Source organism: Venturia canescens, chromosome 5, assembly GCF_019457755.1.
Source record: "Venturia canescens isolate UGA chromosome 5, ASM1945775v1, whole genome shotgun sequence".
In the NCBI taxonomy this organism is placed as follows: Eukaryota; Metazoa; Arthropoda; class Insecta; order Hymenoptera; family Ichneumonidae; genus Venturia; species Venturia canescens.
The window spans coordinates 3895267-3918048 of NC_057425.1; the positions used below are offsets into that span (position 1 = coordinate 3895267).

At 38.0% G+C, this 22782-nt stretch overlaps 3 protein-coding genes across 8 annotated transcripts in view; 2 read left to right on the top strand and 1 right to left on the bottom strand.

Annotated features, from left to right (window-relative positions):
* Positions 1-17222, top strand: part of LOC122411603 (RYamide receptor) — a 29454-nt gene extending 12232 nt beyond the window's left edge. For 2 of the 5 annotated variants that reach the window (XM_043420532.1, XM_043420533.1), the window contains 8 exons: positions 2406-2608; positions 3073-3221; positions 4312-4433; positions 8919-9136; positions 9885-9985; positions 10461-10551; positions 10659-10816; positions 15052-17222. In XM_043420532.1, coding sequence (XP_043276467.1) covers positions 2406-2608; positions 3073-3221; positions 4312-4433; positions 8919-9136; positions 9885-9985; positions 10461-10551; positions 10659-10816; positions 15052-15346 — 1337 coding nt within the window. In that variant the 3' untranslated portion in view covers positions 15347-17222. The remainder of the gene's footprint in view (positions 1-2405; positions 2609-3072; positions 3222-4311; positions 4434-8918; positions 9137-9884; positions 9986-10460; positions 10552-10658; positions 10817-15051) is intronic. The other 3 variants (XR_006261179.1, XM_043420534.1, XM_043420535.1) reach the window with 3 other exon arrangements.
* Positions 16913-19042, bottom strand: ave (Protein aveugle). Of its 2 annotated transcripts, XR_006261180.1 has the most exons (4): positions 18633-19042; positions 18393-18506; positions 17189-17427; positions 16913-17047 (listed from the first exon to the last, which is right to left on the bottom strand). XR_006261180.1 is itself a non-coding variant. In XM_043420536.1 (3 exons), the coding sequence occupies exons 1-3, from the start codon at positions 18669-18671 to the stop codon at positions 17251-17253; spliced, it is 330 nt and encodes a 109-aa protein (XP_043276471.1). In that variant the 5' UTR covers positions 18672-19040; the 3' UTR covers positions 17090-17250. The 2 variants fall into 2 exon arrangements, 1 of the variants encoding a protein (XP_043276471.1); XM_043420536.1 differs by lacking the exon at positions 16913-17047 and having other exon boundaries at positions 17090-17427; positions 18633-19040.
* A 176-nt stretch (positions 19043-19218) lies between these two features.
* On the top strand, positions 19219-22731 carry shv (DnaJ homolog shv). Its single transcript, XM_043419268.1, has 6 exons — positions 19219-19249; positions 19553-19874; positions 20740-21124; positions 21287-21555; positions 21710-21996; positions 22159-22731. The coding sequence occupies exons 1-6, from the start codon at positions 19219-19221 to the stop codon at positions 22221-22223; spliced, it is 1359 nt and encodes a 452-aa protein (XP_043275203.1). The 3' UTR covers positions 22224-22731.
* The last annotated feature ends 51 nt before the right edge of the window (positions 22732-22782 follow it).

A 22782-nucleotide genomic window follows, 5' to 3' on the forward strand; every position in this document is an offset into this window, starting at 1 on the left:
ATCAAAAAATTTCCCAAAATGGCGCAACTCCAGCTGTATTACAGTAGCACCTTTTTTCGAGCATTAATTGCAGTGGACATGATAACTAAGGAACTATTAATCCGATCCATACCAAATCTATACCACTTATTTATTACAATAATAGCTTGGGCCTGGACGAAGGATTTGTAAAAATTTTGATTTTAAAAAAATGGCGACAGTTTTGACAAAAAAATCATTTTTTGGGGTGTTAAATTTTCGGTTTTGTTTGTTACAATTTTTTTCCAACAAAATACGAAATCCTTCGTCCAGGCCCTAGAAATTATTATAATAAATAAGTTGTATAAATTTGGTACGGATCGGATTAATAGTTTTTTAGTAGTCGTGTCCACTGCAAAGGTATTTTTCAAAAAAGACGATTCTGAGATAATCGCGTTTAAAGATTCAAGTACTAGACGACCGCATGCTCGGTTGAAATACTCATAGCTGCGAATTTTTATGAAATTTCGTGAGAATATTTTTCAGAAATTCTACCTAAAGAATATCTAATTAAAAAATTTTCGATTTTTCCGCCATCACAAGTGCATGTATATAAGGCTTTAAATATTTAAAAAAAAACGCCATGAACAAGACAGTAAGAATTCAGTGTTTCGATCGATGGTTGTGCATTCTCTGAATTATTATTAACCCCATTAAAAAAGCTCAGTCTAAATACAGCTATTTTCTTGCACTCCACGACTTTTTCGAAATTTTGAGAGCAGTTATTTCGCCCCGAATGAGCTGCTGACACTTTCCAGTGCGTTACGTGCCTGTGGAGTAGTTCAGCTACTCGCGTTCGAGGGACTCCAATCTAAAATCTGATCCGACCTCTCGTGCATGCGTCACCGTTTTCCCAATATCTACATCTATTTTGAGTCTTCTCGTCCTCCCCGTCATTATCATTGTCTTCGTCGTTGTCCAACAGAATCTCTCGTACCAACGACCCGAACGAGATAACCCGGAGAGTCCGGTTGGTAAAGCCAGAAAAAATCCTTTCTTTGAGTGGATACGTGAAATACGACACGAAAATACCATCCAAGGATTCTATTCATCTTCTTATAGCCGAACGTATCAACTCTACTCGAAAAACTTTACCTCGAGAATCCGCACAATCCTGAACCACAAATAAGGCAAACTACAAGCATGGAATAGCTTCCGAGCCATACATCGCGATGCTGATAGGAAAAAGGCGAGCAGAAGCGCCCACGAAAAACCTAAAAATACCTCGGCGCTCATCCTCCAACTCTTGACTCGATGTTGTGACCAATCTTTGCAGAAACGAGGGAAATTAACTCTGCCGGAAATCCCCGAAAACCTTGCGGCGATCCGATGAATATTGCAAGTCCGGATGAGCCAGACACAGTTCATTTTTACTAACACAATGAGAAAGAAGAAACTCCAGATTCGTTTTCGTTCCTACAGCTCAAATTTTATGCCTTTTCTGATACCAGTGACGACCGCGAACCTCGAAGCTACAACGTCTCGTCGAGTTATTATTATTCGAGAAAAATAAATAGAAAAATTTGTTATTGCAGTAATTTCTGATGTTTTGACGTGAATACTCGTGACCCGTCAACCCAAATCAACGGTTCTCGATAGCTTGAGAGCTCAAAAATGCTTTCCAAAGGAATCGGGCTCAAAGTCTCGAGAATCTTTGTACCCTCAACAATAAATTTTTCTCTTCATTGTAATCCTTGGAATCTCTCTAAGAATATTTTCATATATTGAAAACCTTTCACATTTCGATGGCGCAGAGAAACCAATACCCAGGAAAACCTTTTCTACTTGATGATTCATGAAACTCGCATGTACCTCGAGAAATGGGAGCAGTTTTTATGATCCACATTTTAATCTCCAGATTGCGAATAAGAGTAGAAAAAAAATGTTGCATAACGAGAGGTTGTTCTCGTGAAAATGTGCACTTCAATACCCAGCGGTGATAACGTCGTAATTCAAATTTTATTTTCTCGAAGATCCTTCTGAAAAATATACAACCTTACTTTTATGGCAGTCACTTTTTCTGATCACCTGCGAAAAAAATAGCGTCGCCTATAATACCACAGCTAATCAGGTATAAAAGCGTGCATGTCTCAACATTTTACGAGTTTCTTTTGTGATATGAGAACCGCTAAAAGTTTCTGGAGAATATTGGTCGCTTGAGCTTACGACAATTCAGAAAATTGCACTTTTACCTTAGAAACTTTTGAGCAGCGACCATCGAAACTATTCGAATTGATTGAGCTGACCATAAACAGCCCGCATAGTGTTTCCTATGCAGGAGGGTGGCATGAGCTCAACAAAAGGAGCTGCGAGTCGTACAGTTGATAACGCGAAATGAGCTCAACGATGCCTGCTTTGAAACTGTAAGGAAATTTGCAAATTTTCAGATGACCTGTATGACGTTCCAGCAGGAATCATTGTACTTTTGAGTCTATGCTACGGCAGCATATCGATTCTCGCTGTCGTTGGCAATTTCCTTGTCATGTGGATCGTTGCTACTTCACGACGAATGCAGAGCGTTACTAATTGTTTCATCGCTAATCTCGCATTGGCTGACATCGTAATCGGCTTATTCGCCATTCCGTTTCAGGTACTGTAATCAATTCTCTTTTTAAGTATACTTTCGCATCATCCACATTATTCGAAGCTCACTGCTCACTCAACTGGTCTGTTTACTGTCTTCTCGCCCCCCCCCCCCCCTCCCTACTTTGAATCCTTCTTGTTATATTTTTGTTATATTTTACCAATGTAATGCAACTATTTTATTTCATTATATTTTAATCCATTTTATTTCATTGCTTTTTTATGTTAGATCTCAGGCACTGGGCTCAAAAATTCTTGTAAATTGTTTTATTTTCCGCCTTTACTTCGTATTATTTTTTGGTATTTTTTCTTTCTACTTTTGTAAATAATTATTGGTTGCATCCTGATTTTTTTTCGGCTGTATTGTCTAAAGGTTTAACTAAGGCAATAAACTATTATCATTATCATCATCTCTCTCTCTCTCTCTCTTTCTTTGATTTCTATTATCATGAAATTTTTGCGTTATTACAGTTCCAGGCTGCCCTGCTGCAACGGTGGAATTTGCCCCACTTCATGTGCGCGTTTTGCCCGTTTGTCCAAATATTGTGTGTCAACGTATCGGTTTTTACGCTCACTGCAATCGCTGTCGACCGTCATCGGGCAATTTTGAAACCACTGAGGTTAGTTCAGGTCAAAAGTGTTTTCACGAAAATCGGTTTTTCAAATTATATGCTTCATCGATCATTTTGTTCTATTGCTCGTAACAGCTTTATACATGTAAAAATAAAAAAAGGCATTTTTGAACGAATATTTCTGTGGGTTTTAAGTAAATATGGAAAAAATGTGAATATGAAAATTTTAGGTTCTACAACACGAATAAAAACTTGAAGCAGCTCGTAGATTCGATTCGATTGGCAACCGCGTTATAAATTTTATTCTCAGATTCGTTCCGTTCGGTTTTCATTGCGTAAAAATATTTGAAGAATTAGCGGGGCGACCTTGAGAAAATGATCGTAAATCGAAAATAGATCAGTCGGAATGAATCGCCGGACGCGATAAACGCTGAGGTTGTATAGAAAAAAACGTGAATCCCGACCGGTCGGCCTTCGAGGCAGGAAGTCGTAGCCGTTAAATAACTCTAAATGCAAGTGAAAACGGTGCGAAAAAAATTCTTTTTTTCTGACGCCGCGTGCTGATCCGAGTGAGTGAAAATTGTTCACTCGAGACCTCTGAAATTCTTGCGATCGAAAAGTTCACCGGTGTCGATCGATTTACGATCATAAAAATCCAAAACCGCGTTTGCCCTCGAAGTCCTGGCACGTCCGTGACGCAGATTCAAGGTAAACGCAACCTTTGACCCGCGATAAAAGATCAATCAGGAAAGCTTTTACACGGTTTCGAGCGTAGGCTCCTGGCCATCGGAACGAATCTGCGGTCCTGCATGGAGATTTGTTTACAAAGTACTTCGAATATGCGAACCCGCTAATGGGAAGATTGCCTGTGGAATTAGGCGATTCGGTTATTTCGAGAGAAGCTCAAAATCAGTGCAAGCCATTAAGGACCGGAAACAACGCGTGTGCGTGGCGATTTTTTTGAGCTTTTTACTTGATCAACAGCCCTAAGAAAGCAGCAACTTCTTGGAGTATTTTTTCATGACGATACCCTGGATTTACGTTTCTTTATCTACCCCTCTGTCTTCATGTTGTGAATAATGCATGACGATTATATTTAACACTGTTCGATGCTATGATCACTCAATGTCATTTCCAGTGCTAGACCAAGCAAGCTCAGAGCCAAGATCGTGATAGCAGGAATCTGGCTAATTTCCGGTGCACTCGCCACCCCCATGGCAGCAGCTCTGAGGGTCGTCATGGTTCCGGAAAGTACGACCGGTGAGTCGGTCAACTGTATAAGAAATCTGTTTAATAACTTTGCGAGTTTTTGGGGATTTGGGGTCCGATGAGCGATGAAACCGTGCGAAAATTTGATCCTGCGATGAAAACTTCTTGACGATGAATGGAAAAATGAACTAGTTTACTCCCCCATTTAGTTTCCCTACGGTCTAGGAACTCAAGGGCGACGGAACCCTGACGGTCGACGTTGATCAATCCGCCAAAATGTTCCACTTTCGAAAAAAGCACGGGATCCGTTTTTTTATTTTTAACCACTGAGTGGATCCAGCGATGTGATAGTAAATTACGAAATTCAGTTGAAGGTTCGTTCAAGTAGTGGCTTTTTATTCGTTCAGTGCGAGCCGAGCATACTCTTAGCATCTAAAGTGCGGAACTCGTTAGTACGAACATAAAGAGCAATCGAACAGAGAATCACTTTGAAGAAAAGCTTTTTATCGGAGACCCTCTCGGACAGGCTGCTGCAAAAACCAGCCTGGAGTCGTGGGCGAAATTGTGCGCAGGAAACTTCGGATCTGTTTTTCTGTTCCAACGTACAATTTTCAAGACATCGAAAGCTGTTAAGCACTGGAGAGTCGATATAAAAAGACGCGGAGTTTAAATACAATCAAATCGCTTGACGATTCGCAAGCATTTTTTCGCTCAGCCTGTACCCTTCGGAACTCTTTTTTCTTCCATAGAAAACAACAAGCAGTCTACGTAAATATAAAATGCATTCCTTTCGATCGCATTTCATCGGGCACCTGTGTCACTCCCGTGTGCTTCATTCTGTCCGCTGAATTTCTCAGTGTACACGGTTTTGCACTCTGCCAGCCTTTCTCGTGGAAATCCAGTTTCTCTAACTTAGTTTCCATTGAGTTGAAAATTGAAAAAAAGAATTTTTTTATCAATAAGAAAAACATGTTCATCGTCGAGAAAATTCCATGTAATTAGATAAAAATATGGTGAATTCTCAGCAACTTTATTCAACCATTTTTTTTTTAATGTGTCAACGTCGTGTGTTAGTTCAAATAAAAATATTGGTCGAGGAGTTTCGGTACAATCGATACAATGTTGTAATGCCACGTTGAGAACAAAAAATTCCAAAAAGATCAGAATCTTAGAAAATTTGGTGACCATATTCTTTAATACCAAACTCGACGATACATATTTTTTTTTATTTTTCATCTACACAGTTATCGAGTATACTTAAACACGAAAGATCACGTGCATAAGCATAGTGTTTCATTATATATAAGTATACATTCAGGGTATAAGAAGTCTGCTTTAATGCGTTTAATGCCTAACGATGTATGATACAAAAGTCTAAATAATTAGAAATTGATCAAATTTGGTGATAATGTTCTTCAACATCAAGTGCGAGAACACAATTTTTTTCAAAATTTTCTTCTGCTTAGTTATCGAATAATAACGCATTAAAGCAGATTTCTTATGCCCGGAATTTATACCTATATATATATGGAAACGCTATGCTTATACACGTGAACTTTAGTGATCAATTACTCGATAACTGTACAGAAGAAAAATCTTAAAAAATTTGTATTGTCAAATTTGGCACTAAAGAATATGTTCACCAAATTTTATAAAATTCTCATCGTTTTGAAATTTTTTATGTTTTTAGCATGGTTTAGCATGGCAACATTGTAAGCCTGTACCAAATATCCTTAGCGACGATACAATGTTGCTATGCTAAATCATGTTAAATACATTAAAAATTTCAAAACGATAAGAATTTAATAAAATTTGGTGAACATATACTCTAGTGCCAAATTTGACAATACAAATTTTTTAAGATTTTTCTTCTGTACAGTTATCGAGTAATTGATCACTAAAGTTCACGTGTACAAGCATAGCGTTTCCATATATATAGGCATACATTCCGGGCATACGAAATCTGCTTTAATGCGTAATTACTCGATAACTAAGCAAAAGAAAATTTTGAAAAAATTGTGTCTTCGCACTTGATGTTGAAGAACATTATCACCAAATCTGATCAATTTCTTATCATTTTGATGAATGTAGCCACCCTCCTTAATAACTCGATAACTATGTAGTAGAAAATTTTGAAAAACATTGCGCTTTTGCACTTTACGTTGAAGAACGTTGTTACCAAATTTTGTCAATTTTTTAATTTTATTAATATGTACCGAAACTCCTTAATTCACCACTTTTGGGTCCAGCTGAATGAATTTTGTTCTATAAACAATATTATTTTCCATGTGCTGCAAATATCTCGATTCACCGTCCAGGACGGTTGTGGTGAAGTTTTTTTTTTTTTTTTTTTTGGCGAAACCGAATTGTGTGACGTGGTGGCAACACTGAAAATCGCTGTGATTACAACAGTCTCTGATTTCCGGAACGACTATATAGTTTTGGGTCTGTGTATTGTCTTCTGATTTGCTTAGGTCTGTACTACGACATAGGCTGTGTGTTTAGGTTTGTTTGGATATTGAGATTTAATTAAAGGTTCGTATGCATGTTGAATGCTTGGGGTTGCTGCTCATCTGGTGGGGATTGTCCTTTATAGATTTCAATCGTGTCCTGTTCCTTTGTGTAGTTCCATGTCGTATATTTAATCCGTAGACACTAGACTGGTGCAAATTTGCACCCACGAAAATTTCACGTGTCTACAACTTCAGAATTCCTTTCTTCAGTTTGCCCACTTTTCTACAATAAAACTATATTTTTTAATTTTTTAAATGACTGTATTCGATTACCGAGGAATTGCTGACCGTAAAAAGTCTCGTTGTAACATTAATTCCGTACATTAATGAATGAAATAAACAGTTTTTAAAAGTCCAAGTGCAAATTTGCTCCAGTGTGGTGAGTGTGTGACCTCAAAGGGAGTGTGCTGTCCAAGGATTAAATATTGAGTGTTCGGGGTCCATTAATTTCGTCATTATGTGAGGTGAGTGATTTATTTCGATGATTTGTTCCGAGGGTGCCGCCTGTAGATGTCGAGATTGTTATTTTCCGGTGATATTATTCGGATATTTTTAGTCAGGTAGATCCGAAGAGGATTTTTTGGGAGCAGAATTGCACTTTCTCACGATCTTGAAAAAATCAATCGGTTCATTCCCGTCGAGATTCGAATGCAAGAATATTCCTTGAACGTATTTCGACCGATTTACGCCAGAGACTTTTTCCTGGAGAAAAATTTGTCTCTCTTGCTGTTCACCTTATTGTAGGGCATGGGGATGTCTGGTCTGACGAAAAATGTTGTTACGAGATTCTTCCATATTTCTCGATATTCCTGTAAACTTCTTTTCCATCTTTCACTCCCTGTTTCTCCGGGACTATTATTTTTCTGGAAATCCATTTCCATTATTTTTCGATTCAGAAGGCAGTTACGGAAAGTTGACTGCACACGTCAAAAGAAAAAGTCAATGCAACGTCTTAGGGAATACGAAATCCGAGGCGGTAACACGCTCGGAGTCCCACCGGAATATTGAATCGTGTTATCGAGCAAAAAATATCAAATATCTCTTCTGCACACATTAAATGATCCGTAAGGATGCCATTTTTCCAGGCGAACGTACACGCGGGAACTCAGATTTCACTAATCCTTTGCTTATCGAAAAACCATCGTTTCTAGAAGCCTCAGAAAAATTCGGTAGAACATAAAAATAAACAGTTATGAAGAATCAGCATGAAAAGAACGGAGCAAAAACACTTCAAGCACGTCCAAGAGTCGAGAACGCAGATAAATCAATTAAAATGGAATTTTCGGAGTTGTTATTCGGGGAAAATTCTCTTTTAGTAACATGCAGAAAATTGAGGACTTTGCTAACTGGCAAAAGGGAAAACTGCTCGGTGATGAGGGCGCAGGACCAATCTAATTGTTGCATCTGAACAATCAGATGCTGTGACAATGGCATCAGCTCGTTAAGGCCCGATGCAAACAGCAGCTGCAGAAATTCAAATGTGCTCAAGGTTCCTCGATGTCAAAGCTATTTACAGAATTTCACAATTTGCATTTATTAACTCAAACGATTATCTCTCTCGAGTTCTCGTCTCCGTTTACTTTGGAATTATAACCAGACAGGAAGCAGACATGACATCGTTGGTGGGCTCCTCTTACAGCCTTGATTTCGATGTCAAGTCCGAGGCGAAAGCTTCTTTATGAATAATTAAGGGACAGCAAGGGGCGATGAGATTGCCTCTCAATTTTCTGCAGAAATAGAACACTTCCGAGAGCTTTGTCATGCTGAATTTTCATGATGGGATATTGATGAATCGTAAAGTACAATTTATGTTGCCGTTGTGAAGTTTCGGAGTCTCGCGACGGATTTTGCAGATTATTTTTCAGAGCTTTTTCTCTCCCCAATTCCACTGTTTCCTCTCAGGAATTTCTGCGATTTAATAAACAGTAAAAATAAAAAATTCAATGGTTTTTCACCGGATTCGTGCTCTTCGAAATTTGAGTTAACAAGAAATTATTTTTTCTTTATTGCGTTACGTTTAAAGCTGGCCGTTTGCACCTAAAGCCATTTTGCCAGAACGAGAACATGTCCGAAAGATCGATGCTGACGTACCGAGCTCTGCTGGGATTTCTGCAATATCTCACACCACTTTCGGTAATATCATGCGTGTACGCGCGTATGGCTCTGAGATTGTGGGGTAGCCGAGCACCCGGCAACGCACAGGACTCGAGGGACGCGAATCTCATGAAAAATAAAAAAAAGGTAATCATTCTTTCGTCTTTGCTCTCTTTGTGAGAAGTCCTCCCGGAATATCTCGACTCTTTTCGTATTATTTACGATACGATGACACTCGAGGAACGGGAAATGCGATTCGAGTCACACGTTTTACAGGAGCTTCAATATCAATTCATCGGAGTCTCCGGATACGAAATACCGCACCAGAAAAAGTATCTTCGAATCGTGACGAACATTTCTTCCACGTTTTTTCATTGCTCTCATATTCCGTGACGCAAATCATCCATCAGACTTAGGGGAGTCAAATTTTACGTGAAATATAAACTATCAAGCCGCTGTCATTACCGCACTCGTTCGAGGAAACGAAAATTTTAAAATTATTATTACTCTAAATTTCGTTGAAATATTAAAGTATTCAGTTGCACTGAAATGAAATTTGGTTGAGACGTTAAAACGGTTCGTCGTGAAAAAATATTTTGTTGAACGCATTCAACGAGTATTTCAAAGTCTCATTTTCGTTTTTATCGAAGATTTTAAATCCAAGAGTTCTGGTTGTTGAATACTTTTCGATTATTCGTGTGGGACGCTCGACAGCGCAAAACCCTTGTGGTTGCTCTGTTTGCTCGATCGATGTGCGGCCGCCGCACGGACTGATGCGGAATCGTTGGAATCTTCCTACGCCATGACCCAATTAAGCCAACATTCGTTTTACTACGCCAAAATGTCAATGAAAATAGTTAATGTATTTTCATACAAGATTTAACTACCTTTTCAGGTGATTAAAATGTTGGTCATAGTCGTTGCACTGTTCGCGATCTGTTGGCTACCGCTCCAGATGTACAACGTGCTTCAGTACACCTATCCACAGATCAACGAGTAAGTAAAATTACTATTTGATTCCGAAGAAAAAAAAAACGTCGATAAATGTAGAAACTATTTACGAAGTTCTGTTAGCTCTTGTGCTTCATTCCTCGTAGATTTTGTGGTACTAAATTCGGTATATTTACGAGAAATGAAGTGACCGCATTTCAATCGAACATTCCCCGATTCAGCAGTGATTAATCAGTCGCTTTTGGAGCAGCTTTAAAGTGATGTAATTTTCCAAAGCTTTACAGAACATAAATAACTCGCGTGAATTAGCAGCGATTAATATTTTATTGGTAACTATGCAAAAAGAAGCAACAACTTCAATACCCCATAGCTTGTGGTTTTTATGGAAAATGTCAGCCTCCCTCGACGGAATATCACTTATTATAGTCCAATCAAGAGCTTCGAGAAGAGAAAAAAAATTCTTGCGTCGATTATCGGAAAAGTAAGGAAGCTGCATAATCACTGTTTTTTTAATCCTCAGATATCGGTACATCAACATAATTTGGTTTTGTTGCGACTGGCTCGCGATGTCCAACAGCTGCTACAATCCTTTCATCTACGGGATTTATAACGTGAGTCAGACTGATGTATTCGAGCTTGCGTCAAACTAACGAAAGCTAACGAATTGAGAAGAGGAGCAGAGCGTGTAAACGTAGAAGTTTCATTGCTGTTGTTTCAGGAGAAATTCAAGAGAGAATTTCAGCAGAGGTTTCCCTTCAGATCTCGAAAGTGGTCCTCGAGCCCGGCAACGGACAGCCTCGACATGGAGAAGACCCAGAGCACGAGAGCATCGTTTAGGTATATTCTCAGGTGCTCTTCAAAACTCATCACAATACCGTACGATCGATAGTTTTACTTTGGGCCAAGTATCGCGTATACCATAATCATAAATTTCGGGCTCGTAAACGCTTCGAACTGTTACGCGCGATCTGTATCGAAGCAGTATGAATACGTGAGAGTAGAAGCCTTGAACTGTTGGTGCCATTATGGATTCCGGTAGTGCGATACCTTTGTTCACGTGCTGAAACATAAAATATGTGCAGGTTTATTATTAGAACGGAGCGTAGCTCATCTAAGACCACTCCGGTTTACGCACCCAGATGCTTCGTACTCTTAAACTTTTCTGCTACCTACGCCTCCGTCACAAATTCTCTATCTGGAATTATCGAACTTACAAAATTTCTCTCGCACGCTTCTCCACTTATTAGCTAATTTCGTATCAGAGCTTCGAGTCAATAATTTAGGCCTCATTGCCGAGGAAATTCTGTCGGCGACAGGAGAGAGTGACTCGACTGGAATTTCGGTTCCATCGCCTCAGCCACCTCGCTGGATGATGTGAAAAAGCGTTATTTTCTTCACCGATGAGGCGTCTGATAGCGGTACTTTGAACCGAAGATATATTTTCGTCTAAATTCAGAGACTTTTGGATCTTTGAGAAATCTCTGAAAGTTCGTACTCCCATTTCGAAACGACCATTTTTTTGCAATATTTTCGTAGCTTTAACCGGTTGACTGGTGAGCTTTATTTCAGTTTTTGTGCCAAAACTGGTACGAGCCAATATGTTACCGAAAATCACGATATTTTATTTCCGAGGGTTTTCGAGGTTGCTGATTCCATTTTCATGTGATAAAGCATGAAATATTCGCAGTGAAAAATTAACAAATTTCACCCTGAACCCTTATTTTTCACATTTTTGGGGGTAGCGAATTTTGTTTGATTTCGATGAAAGAGTCCAGTGTGATGAAAAACTAAAAATTGTCATGTCACATAGCATGGAAAATCCATTGAAAAAACGAAAAATTTCAACCTCAACCTTCGATTTTCCCCATTTCCAAGGGTAGTGAGGTGAAAATTAAGTTCAAAAATCGACTCAACGACCCAAAAAACCATTGTATACCAATTTTTGTCCAAATCGGTTGAAAATTGATGAAGTTATTTCAATATGTACACACATGATACAAAACCAGAATGATAGATAGAAAAAAGATATTCGCACCCACGCAATTCTACTCGAATGTTTTCGATTAATGAATCGGTCCATCGAAGCGCGTACCATTTTCGGTAAATTATGAGAAAAATGTTGTTTCGATGACGTTCGAGATTTTCCTTTTTCGTGAAACAAAGTACCACAAATTCTTGCTCCAAATACAAGGTTGCTGTTGAGTTAATCACGAGCCATCCATCAGCTTCGTTAAAACTCACTTGAAAGTGCCCACAAAGTCGCTTCAGCGCGAGGAATGAAACGCGGCGTTCTGAAAATTTATTTAATCGAATTAAAATTGGTCGTAACTTCTTAACGAACTTGAAACGATTCCCAAGTCCCTGCCTGCTGGAACCTCCGAAAGTTTACTCGTGAAAATCAAAAGCATCGTGCCAAGTGATCTTTGAGTCTGGAGATCGCAGCCTCCTCTGCTCCGACTTTGATGAAGTTTTTCGATCGAGTTTTCCCGGCGAACGATAATTTCCATTCGTATCGCATCAACATTCATACGGAATACATCAAACTCAAGGTCCCCTCTGAAAATATTTTCAATGGAATTTCCACACCGAAGAAGCTCTATGAAAATTGAGCCCAAAACTCGTCCCTTCGTCTTCGGCTCTGTCGTCTTCCACTTTTTCAGACTCAATAAAGGTATCGAGTTTGAATTCGGCCATACGGAGCTTACTATCCAACAGACTCGTCAATAGGAAGCGCCAATTTTTCTATCTCCGGCAATTTATCATCGGCGTAGCTCCGACGGAGAGAGAGAGAGAAAAAAAGTTGAAAAGGAAATGATCATTTCTATAAATATTTCGAAGAAAATAAAAGTTACGTTTCATTCTCTGATAAAACGAGAAGGACGTGCTGCTTTTATTATTCTCTAAAAGCGAACTGTGTCATACACGGAGAGACTTTTATACGAATATTTCGGATTGAATTTGCTAGAAAAATTTGCTATGTTTTATAGCACCGCTGTTCTAAATCGCCATTCTATTACATTTCACCAAAGTGCATAGTAATTTTGATGCCGAAAGTAGTTCTCTCAAATTTTACTATGTATTATGTACGACAGGCAAAATTTAGGTCTGCGACATTCTTACATCGAACGACGTATCGATATCTGAATGGCACTCGTGTCATTGGCGAAATGTTAAAAATTGGTGAATTGAACTGGACAAATTGCTTGAAATTTTACTATGTGCCACTGGTTAATTTTCATGTTTATACTCGCAGCGCCTCATATAATTGGTGGGCGCATGAATTTTGCTATGTTATTGAGCAAAATTCAGTGCGGTAAAAGGGAAAATACGAAACTATGCAATTTTTCTTATAGCACCGAGAAACGACTGCTATGTTATCTCCTAAATTTTCATCAAATCATTTCATTATTTACTACGTTTTTTATCAAAATTCGCTCGGTGTTCATTTTTGATACAGTACAGCGCGTTATTTACTATGAGCTGTGGTAATCCGACGTTACTATAAAAACATAGTAACTTTTGCTATAAAAGTCTCTCCGTGTAGAAAAATGAGCAGCAGAATTTTCACTCGCTGGCCGAGCACCTCAAGGGGTTTTGAGATGGTTTATCATTGTGAGGTATCGGAGGGAAGATTCCATTGCTTCGAGTCGAGTAGCAGCAATATTGCTTTGGAAACGAACGCGAGCATAACGAGGCTTGGACGAGGGCAATAAAAATAATGGCATTTTCAATGCCATTTTAATTTTTATTCAATAAATCGCTGATGAGATCTCAACGAACGTTGTCTGGCTCGAGGGAGACAAAAGTCAAAAGAAACTTTCCAAAAATTTCTTTTTTCCCTTTTCGATCGAAATATTAACTAAAAGTTAACAAAATCGGGTTTCGGTAATCGAGATATTCTGTCCAATTGCTGTTCGCCGAATTCGAACTTTTTTCGATCTAACTTAAGCGAGGTGTTTGAAAAAAAAGAGAAGGAATAATAGACACTACAAATTTACTTGTTGTGAGACTCTGCCGAGGTTCTCGATGAAAAACGTGCGTCGATAGATTCGGTGACGGCGTTATTCGCTGGTGACGAGTTTGTTTGTACAGTCAGCTGTTTTTTCATAAGCACGGTTTTTTGAGAAGACTTTTTCTAGGAAATGGAACGAATGTTTTGTTAAGAAAGAATTTTCATACGATAATTATTGGAACGTATAATTCTTATCAAAAATGTGTTTCATTGGACGAATATTTGCGGCTCAACGACGAGAGTCGTTGAGCGCTCACGCAATGTTGTCACACTTTTTATGTGTGTACTTTCGATCACCGAGGGAATTGATCGTTTTCGTTGAATAATTATGCCCGGTTTTTCCGCCTCTTCGAAAATTTTATCTGATGCTCGAATATCTGGAACGCGATGCTTTAACAGCCTCAGATTAAACTTACAGGAAGGTGGCATAGTCTGCTCGAAGTGAGTAATTGATAAAGCACGTAAACGAATTAAATCATTCCTACCATTTTTCAACTAGCGTGTTTGGTAGTCGAAGTTGGGATAATCAATCAATCATTTATCAATGTTCAAAGCTTCTTTTGGCTAATCATTTTTACGGAAACTGCCCGAACGACCGTTTCACTACTCGAAGGGTATTTCCAGCGTGAGGCAAAAATATTGCGTTAAAAATTCCAACAAAAACGATTTTTGTCAATTGTTCCGAAACTCCTTAAGCGCCATCAAGCGTTTTAGCTCCAGTTTTATTGACGATCCAGCATAAAATTTGTTATCTTGTCTCAAAATTCAGTGAAACAATTTGCAAGAAATTGTTGAGTGTCAAAAAAGGGATTTTTTGACACTCAAACGTTCAAACACGTTTGTAATCAACTTATTTTCCATAAATACGAATTTATCTTTCACCATTTTGTTCGTTATAAAAAAAAAGAGCGCCAGGGTCGAAGAGCTACCAAATGTGAAAGTGATTCGGTGTTTGTTTGCAGAATTGTAAAGGGGGAAAGAAACTTTTGGATTATTGTATATGATGAGGCAGTGAATTGCATTTTAGATAAATATGACGCGTCTGGTTAGTGGAAACGTTCGAATGATAAAGTGTGAATTTTGAAACTTGGAACCGCAGGTACGATTGGCGAAGACCGGCTTCAGGGGGTTGTCCGGCGGCTGCTTCCTTCTACCGAGGAGTTTCACTGCGAGAGCCAAGCCGAACTTCGATAAACGGTGACGATCCGAAAGCTCGAGGCTTGACGACGGCAGGATGTTGCATTGGAAACGGGCATGGGAATCAGCCAGCCGCTGTAAATAACAGAACGGGGAGTAAAAAAAGCAAGGAAATTTGCTCGGCTGAGTTGTACGTATTTTCGTCCGGTAGACACAAACGTTCTCGAGAACTCGGCGATCAAGAGCTTTGTCTCTAAATCCACGAACGTGACAACGAATACGATCGATTTATTTATTTTTTCTTCTCCTTACTCTGCTCATCTCGGTTCTTCACACTATTATTAACGTGTCCGGATGAAACTGCCGAGAACACTGTCACGCTCAGTGAACGAGCACGTTCGATTTAACGTCCCTCACGTCTTGGGCGAAGGGGATGACGAGTCGCGGAAGTGCACGGTCTGGAAAAAAGAAAGGAACAATAAACAACCAAGCGAGGAGAAAAATAGTGTGCGCTGATCGAATTCACGGGAAATAAAATAACGGGAAATTCGTCCTCTTTATTTACCCCCTGGATCAACCTTCGAGCCACGTCTCACTCTCCAGCATCCACTCGTGTCTGACAGCAATAAAGAGCTTTAGTGGTTTATAGTTGTACGAAACTTCAAGTGGAGAGCCGACGCACAACATCGCGATGAGGCAATCTCTTTCGTCTCCCTCGTCGTAACTCGTGCCGCAATGACTCCGTGAGAAATGAACGCCATCAGACCGGGTCTACCTGACCAATGTCCACCGAGGAAATCTCAACCAATTGTGCGTGAGAGAGTTTTCCCAAAGTTTTTCTTCTCCAATGTAATTTTCGATCGTTGGCAATTTTCGTAACCAGGAGAATTCGCGAGATTTTCGTGAATTTGCTCCATTTGTGTAAAATTTCCGGAGACGCTTTGTACATTCATTGTAAAGTCGTATATTTTTCTGAATATTTGTGTTTCGATTTGAAGATGATAAGAAACCATAAAGTTCTAACGATGTTAAAGTTCGCGTGGTTCGGATGCAGCGAAATTCCTTTTTTCTTCCTTCACCAAAGTACACAACTTATTTGCCGTTCAACATTACGAAAATCGTGCGGTGTTTGTTTGGTGAAGAAGAAAGGAATTACGATGTTCAAAAAATGAATAATAACGATGCAAACTTCAATAACGTTGTATATGATATCGTTATATTAAACTGTTGCTACAGCAGATTTATCCTACTAATATTTAAGGCTTCATGCAAAACTGATAATTGAGTAAACAATCGTCGAATGAAGCGTCGAGTGCATGGAAGAAATTTGTCAACAATTTCTTCTTTTGTCAATGAAAATTTCGACGTATGTAATGACGAGACTTAAAAATCAATCGAAACGGAGGCGTGAAACTGAAGAAACGACGTGTTTTATTCTAGTCAAGTAAACTCTGGCTTCGTACTTCCGGGTTCATTGGACCCAAGCGAGAATCGATCGAGGGCTGGAACTTTTTGCCCGTCAATTTGGGAGGCCCCAGGAGGTTCAGGATGAATTAAATCGAGCCTTTTCTATTGAGCAGACCAAAAAGCAATCTTCGTTTGCTTAGGTCATGAGTGCCGGAATTAAAAACGACGTGGTATGAAGAATTACAGTTTGAATTTAGGCTTGAGGAAGAAAACAGTTGGAAGCGCGGTCGTTTATCATTGTACATAATAGTTTATAATTTTTATTTCTAATGACTATAGTGAAATAGCTCGAATGGAAGAGTGCCAACTCGATTACGAAAGGCGAATGAAAACGAAAAACGAAGAAAAAAAAACAATGAAGCTTCGAATAAATTCTTATTCATTTTTTAACGAGTATTATGCGTCCTCGGAACGTGTAAGATCCTTCCATAACTACAGAGCGTACAAAAAAAACGGTATTCGCTCTTACATTTGCGTCGATTTGAAAGACGCTGTAAAAAGTGATTTTTTGTGTGTAAGCATGAACAATGAAATAATTGAGAAACTATTTTTAATGTTATACTGTAATCAATGTAAATAATTCAATGTACATTTAAGCATATAATTCGTGTTTCGCCGTAATGAATAATTACCTTGTTGAATAAACAAACCCAAAGCAATATGAAAGAACATATTTTTTTCTAAGGAAAATTGACTAATCATAATTCATGTTGTTGCGACGTTCGATGTCTCGGATCTCGAGGATGTCTGTTTTCAGATGGAGCTTCATTATTTCACGCCAGATGTCCATTCTGTGCTCCTCATTCTCTATGCCCAAACGCAACAAAATGTTCTCGTTCACCCTCAGAAGAGCCCGGCCCGTTATGTCATGCTAAAATCATTCAATTTATTAGCGACACTTCATCACTTTTTCCATTTGAGTTAAATATCGAGCAGTTTTTGCAGCTGGGATTAAAAAATTATTTATTCTTATTGGGACTCCTCATTATCGGGTTTCTATTTTTATTGAATGCAGAAAATATTGAATTTTTGAAAAATTTCATTCTCTCAGCATTTCAATTCGGACTCTAATATTGAATGATACAGGAATTGTGAAAATATTGTAAACTTTAGTTCTAATGTACAATAAAGTGGATCAATTTACAAAAAATATTTCAATAGGCAGACCGCACTATTTTTACCAAATTCAGATTCATGAGTAATTTCATTTTCTTTAGAGTTTTTGAAAAAGAGTTTCACAATGAAACAAGATTTTCAAAATGTCGTCACAAAGCTCAATGCTCAGTCGGTATGACAAGCCAGCCGAAGATAAGCTACCGTTTGTTGAGAGTATTTTTACAACAATATCCACTAGAAAAATTGACACATTTCTTTTAAACATTCTTTTAATTATTTATTTTCATGGTAGAGTCGTTGCAATTTATACATTTATCAATAGAAATGTTCTGGTAGAATGTGCTTCAGGTATAGAGTTGATATGTGGTAGTTGTGCAATCAAAATTAAATTAATTTTTCGAATTTTTGTGGAGCAGTATTTGGTCATTGTCGGAATATTATGAGTCTCGATTTGTTGAGTATAAATGGATTTTAGTATAGATGTTTCTGGTAGAGATGTGCCGTTGAAAAATTTTAACTGTCAACAGACCGCACTTTTAGGTTAGAAATACACCTAAAGCACAATGAAAATAAAACAGAATAAGGCTCATGCTGATTTAAAATAATAAATTCTGTAGCAGAAGCTTAATTTTAACAATTGATTTCATCTCAAGCTGTTAAGAAAACGGTTTATAAAAAATAATAATCGATTTAAAAAAAAAATTTAAACAGCGCACTTACATATAAAAATTTCTCATGATACAACTGATAGTAATCGCTGCAATGTCGTCTCAACCATTTCTGTACATCCAAAACGTTCCAGAGATAGACAGGACGAGGTCTCGCAGTTTTGCTCTAATGGCAATTTTACAGTTTCAAAGATTTTCACAAAATTACATTGATTTTTACGTTAAAACCATTGAAATAGCACAATAACAATACGCAACGTAAAGCAATAAAATAGCACTAAGGAAACTATACCTTCGGTTTATTATACGGACTGACAATCTCCTCCACCATTGTTCCAAATTAATTTCGTCCGATTTCAAAAGTATTACATTACGAACGTTTTTTCGATATCATAAAAGATCGATCATATTTACAAACAAAGACATAATCTTAGTAACTATGCTCTTACTTCTATCAACGAAATCTGTAAAAAAATACTTCGATGCTGTGATGTAAATTATATATTGGCGTTGTTGGTACAGTCGGTCGTACGCTAACTGATAAATTTTCGGCGTAATAATAAGCAAGGTATAAATCAACCAGGTATCAAGTTGAGACGATGACAAACAAAAGTATCAGCACAAAGTGTCAGTGAAGAAATAACATTGTTACACCGGTTACACCTTTATGCAGAGTGCGTAGTGCGTTTTCAGAAGAATCAAAATAGAAGAATCAAGAAGAATGAAAAGAAGCGCTTTTTCGCAGTGGCCAACTCTGTAATGTATCAGATTTTATTCCTTACTCAGCCGATGCTGCAAATTGTTCTCTGTCCGACATTGGTTTTCTCCCGCTCTTAAATTTCAGTCTTTCTCTCGTTCGCGGTGGGGATAATACCGCTATGAAGTTGAATTTCAAAATGATCTACCTCCGTGAATTTGACCGACTAATTTTAGATTTTTGACTTCCTTTTGCCGTATTTTGTCGATATCATTGTGAAGAAATTTTCATCCATTCAATGAACTGCAGTCTAGAATCACAACAGTTTTGCTCTTCCCCTAATTGCTTAATTTCACACAGATCGTTTTTGATTTTTATAATAAACTAATTTATGATAAGCGTCACATTTAATCCGACAACCACTGCGACAAGAGCCCGACAAACGGTTTACTTTAAAAAAAAAAAAAAAACAGTCACAAATCCAAAATCAGTAAGCTAAGTTCACGAGAGTTTAGAATTTCAGTTGAAATACTTCTACAAAGTTGAAATTGTCGTAATATTTGATCATATAACAATCACCACCACTTACATTTTCCCTTTGATCGATGATAAAGTAGGGGGCGTTCATTCTCAAGCGTGCAAGCAAGCAAGTCGAGCTATACAAACAACACAGCACACGTTGACGCGACCAATCAGAAGCAACCACGATCCGAGTTTTGGAGGCTCTCGCGTTTCGTCAAGATCAGTGCAAGCGACGTCTGCTAGAATGGCATCACCTAAAATTTTGCCCACTTTATTCGTTTATTTAACGATATGTGCAGTATTATGCATAGCCGGGTAAGTGATTTTTCAAAAAATTTCTGGTCTTTATTCACTAGTTGTTCACAAACAGACGTCTATTTCAAATATTGAAGTAAAAGTAATCCTAATCTTGCTAGGTCCAAATTTCGTACTGCTCTATCCTGCTAGCACTCGTGCTGTATTTCACTGACGTGTTCATCGTTTGAATATTTGACAATGACATTTTCTATTTTGTTCTTGAATAATTCTCTTTTGCTCAATGCATCTAAACTGATGATATCATTCGGGCTTAAGTTTATACGGTTTTTACTTCAATGATTGAAAATGGCGTTTTGTTGATTTTTGAATGTCAAACAAACAATCACTTTGAACATTGGGATTTCAAAAATACTCCAAAACCTTTTCTACAGTTTTTATAAAATTTTTCCACAACTCGCTGATGAAGAAGCTGAAAAACTATAGTTTTTCAAATTGTTTGTTTTTATGATTTCTATCTGAATGGTTCTTTCCATGACCGATAAATTTGTGCTATTTTTTCTTATATTCGTTTTTTCAATCGATTTTTCCCATGGCGATTTTGTAAGTAAGAAAATACCACAAAATGTCGAATTTTTTCACATCGTGCTGATTAAATTAATGACCTGATCGAATCAGCAATCCAAACCAGATTGCTCTTTTAGCCATTTTTGAAAGCTCCAATTCATGACAGCATCCCAAGGATCTTTTCTAATCAGTTTCATTCAAGTTTGATCACTTATATTCTTCGACTTGAGTTTCTTATAAACTACAGAACATTCTTCATAAATATTCCTGCAAGAATGAGAATAAAATTCAATCTATCAATCAGACCTCATCGATATTTAAATGTCTGTGATTAATATGTGTATTTTTCATTTTGCAGGCGAGATTTCTATCGCATTTTAGGCCTGTCAAGGGGTGCTACCACAAATGAAATAAAAAAAGCTTACAGGAGTATGGCAAGAGAATTACATCCTGACAAAAATAAAGACGATCCTAATGCATCACAAAAGTTCCAGGATTTAGGTGCTGCTTATGAAGTACTTTCTGATCCTGAAAAACGTGAGTTGTATAATAGGTGTGGGGAGGAATGTGTCAAAAAGGAAGGTGGTATGAGCGGTGGTGATCCGTTCTCCAGTTTCTTTGGTGATTTTGCCTTCCATTTTGGTGGCGAATCGCACAGTCAGCAGGAGAGTCCAAGAGGAGCGCATGTCGTTATGGATTTATTCGTCACTCTTGAAGAATTGTACAAAAGCAGCTTTATAGAGGTTAGAGAAAAATATTCAATACTAATTATTTGTGAAAATTTCAAAGCGAATTCATGAGTTATGAAATCTACTTTTGAGTCCGTGCAAGAGTATGAATTTCGTTTTCATCAAATTTATAAAATTGATTATGAAAAATTGCTAAATTTTTATTGAACATTTCAGATTACCAGAAACAAATTAGTTATGAAAGCAACAGCCGGGACAAGGAAATGTAACTGTAGACAAGAATTGGTTACACGCAACGTCGGTAATGGAAGGTTCCAGATAATCCAGCAGGCAGTGTGTTCCGAGTGTCCGAATGTTGAGTTTGTTAATGAAGAGCGAACGCTAGAGGTTCTGGTTGAAGCTGGAATGGTAGATGGTCAAGAGACTAAATTCTTCGCTGAGGGTGAGCCGCATTTGGACGGAGACCCTGGTGATTTGATTCTGAAGTAAGTATTCAATTCTTTCTGCTAAATTGCTTTCTTCCCTTGAGTACTTCAATCATTATTTCTATTTGTTAATTTTTAAAGTGTGTGAAAAGTACTGACTTCATATTTATAAGTGCGACAAAGCAATAACACATGTTTGTACTCCATATTTAAGGATACGAACACAACCGCATCCGTTGTTCGAGCGAGTGAAGGACGATCTTTACACAAATATAACGATATCGTTGCAAGATGCGCTCATAGGATTCACAATGGAAATAACACATCTTGACGGTCATAAAGTAACGGTAGCTCGAGATAAAGTGACTAAAACGGGCACGCGAATTCGCAAGAAAGGCGAGGGAATGCCCAACTTTGACAACAATAATCTTTACGGTACTCTTTACATTACGTTTGATGTGGCCTTCCCCGAGACGGATTTCTCGGAAGAAGATAAAGAAGGTGAGTTATCTAGTTGAAAGTTCGATAATTATGCTGAAAGCCATTTCATATTTGATGATTCGAAGCTTTCTCACGTTTATCTCTTAAAATACTAATATTGCATCATTCCAGAAAAAAGTTCCACCACATTAACGAAAAACCATAATTTTCTTTTTATCACAGCGATAAAGAAGCTTCTCCATCAAAAATCGGTGAACAGGGTCTACAATGGTATTCGAGGCTCATAATCATCTAGACGAATAATACCGAATGAAGAGGAATGATGAAATGAAATCGCGTTAAAATTCGTGCGACGTATTCCAAATGAAATGATGCAGTTCCCAGACGAAGGCAAGAGCATAATCTTGCTTCAGCATTAAAAACTAGTTCCCTGGAGGTTACCGTGGGAGGTGGATAATCGTGAATTTCATCTGAAGAAAAAAAGTCTCCCCATTTTTTATAATCCTTCTTCATTCTTTTTCCATACGCCTGCGGGAGTGTTTTTTCATTGAATAATCCAGTGCGTACGAGACACGTTGGTTCAAGGTTTATTACGAGTTTTGTGGGTGCGAGAACGACGAGTGAAAGACCAATGGTTCCCCCACAACGTCGCATCATTTTGACGGAACTTTTTTTGTACAGTGATCATATGGTTTGCCTAGACGAGTGTTTTCCACTTAAAAGCTAAAAAATGGCGTTAAGAAAAACAATACGACAAGGTCGACAATATTTATAGTAAATTATTATTATAAGAAATATCATTCGTTCATATTGCTTGCCTGCCCTCGCTCAAAATCCCTTCCAGTT

What these genes read in the sequence shown, in the direction of transcription:
- ave (XM_043420536.1), bottom strand. Translation starts at nt 18,671, where the DNA reads ATGGTGGAGGAGATTGTCAGTCCGTATAATAAACCGAAG. An exon ending in GTCCGTATAATAAACCGAAG is followed by an intron (nt 18,507 to 18,632) that starts GTATAGTTTCCT and finishes AATTGCCATTAG; the next exon opens with AGCAAAACTGCGAGACCTCG. An exon ending in ATCATGAGAAATTTTTATAT is followed by an intron (nt 17,428 to 18,392) that starts GTAAGTGCGCTG and finishes GAATGATTTTAG; the next exon opens with CATGACATAACGGGCCGGGC.
- shv (XM_043419268.1), top strand. Translation starts at nt 19,219, where the DNA reads ATGAAGTTGAATTTCAAAATGATCTACCTCC. An exon ending in CCTGGTGATTTGATTCTGAA is followed by an intron (nt 21,556 to 21,709) that starts GTAAGTATTCAA and finishes TCCATATTTAAG; the next exon opens with GATACGAACACAACCGCATC. An exon ending in CTCGGAAGAAGATAAAGAAG is followed by an intron (nt 21,997 to 22,158) that starts GTGAGTTATCTA and finishes TTTTTATCACAG; the next exon opens with CGATAAAGAAGCTTCTCCAT.